The sequence below is a fragment of the Diaphorina citri genome, unplaced genomic scaffold (assembly GCF_000475195.1).
Source record: "Diaphorina citri unplaced genomic scaffold, Diaci psyllid genome assembly version 1.1 scaffold14865, whole genome shotgun sequence".
In the NCBI taxonomy this organism is placed as follows: Eukaryota; Metazoa; Arthropoda; class Insecta; order Hemiptera; family Psyllidae; genus Diaphorina; species Diaphorina citri.
In genome coordinates this window covers 1-1,206 of record NW_007392229.1, presented here as the reverse complement: position 1 = coordinate 1,206, position 1,206 = coordinate 1, and the positions used below count along the sequence as shown (strand labels likewise).

Below are 1,206 nucleotides of genomic sequence, written 5' to 3'. Positions count from 1 at the left end.
GCTGCAAGCAAAGGAGATATTACAAGAGTTGCAAATAAGATATCAGAGGGAGGTGATGTTAATTATAAGGATGATCATAGTAAAACTCCATTGCATAAAGCTGCAGAGAAAGGTCACTTAGATATAGTAAAAAAGCTTATAGAAAGTAAAGCTGATATTAATTCTAAGGATGATCAGGGTGAAACACCACTACACAAAGCTGCATACTATGGTCACTTAGATGTAGTAGAACAGCTTATGGAGAAGGGTGCTAATGTTAATTCTAAGGATAATAAAGGGCAAATTCCACTTCATGAAGCTGAATTGCGGGGTCACAAAGAAGTAGCAGACAAGCTTATGGGTGAGGAGTTGTTATCAAGTTTAACAAGACGAATATCAGAAACACTTAAGAAAGACGACAGATTCAAAGCAAGCATAAAAGGTGAACAAGGACCAAAGGGCGAAAAGGGAATGAAAGGTGATACAGGTCTTGAGGGAAGAGATGCGGATCCTGAGAAAGTTGCTGAGAAATTGGTTACTGATCCATCTCATAAGAATAAGTTGGTAACAGAGATTGCTAATAATTCAGATTTTCAGGGTGCAGTAGCAAAGAGTGTAAAGGGTGATACTGAGTTTCAAAATTCTGCTAGGGGGCCAGCGGGTAGCCCAGGGCCAGAAGGTCCTAAAGGAGAAAAGGGCGATCCAGGACTTAAAGGTGAAGATGTAAAACCAGAGAAGGTTACAGAGCAACTTATGACTACTAAGTTAAAAGAACTAGCAAAAGCAGTACTAGATGTTGCTAATAATGAAAACTATAAATTTTTAGATCACAATAACACACAAGCAAGTATGTTATTTAAGATCGTCAAGGGAGAAAATTATGGTGATATTAGTAGTACAAAGATATCAAATGAGAAAAATAACGATGTTGGTAACTTTTCAAATATAGGATACTTTTTTCAGGATAATGAGTTATATATACGCAATTATTTCACTGATAAGAATATCAAAATACCTCAGGAATTCAGCTTTTTAAGAGTGGTGCGTGATGATGATGGAGAACTAAAGTTGGCATTATGCAACAGCTTAGGAAACTTACTGTCCGAATATAAAAAATATGATCCAGAGTACAGAGAATTGCCAGATTTCGTTGAAAATTCTCATATATGTTTACAGAAAGGTAGAAATTTAAATCTATCCTATGATTGGAGACCATTATTTCAGTTA

General features: G+C 36.1%; 1 protein-coding gene across 1 annotated transcript; it reads left to right on the top strand.

Moving 5' to 3' along the window:
* Positions 1–6: 6 nt before the first annotated feature.
* LOC103523074 (putative ankyrin repeat domain-containing protein 31) lies at positions 7–1,159 on the top strand (the record flags this gene model as incomplete). The annotated part of the gene is made up of 1 exon (XM_008488148.3): positions 7–1,159. A coding segment is annotated over one exon (1,153 nt), but the record flags the coding sequence as incomplete, so codon positions are not given.
* Between the last annotated feature and the right edge of the window lie 47 nt (positions 1,160–1,206).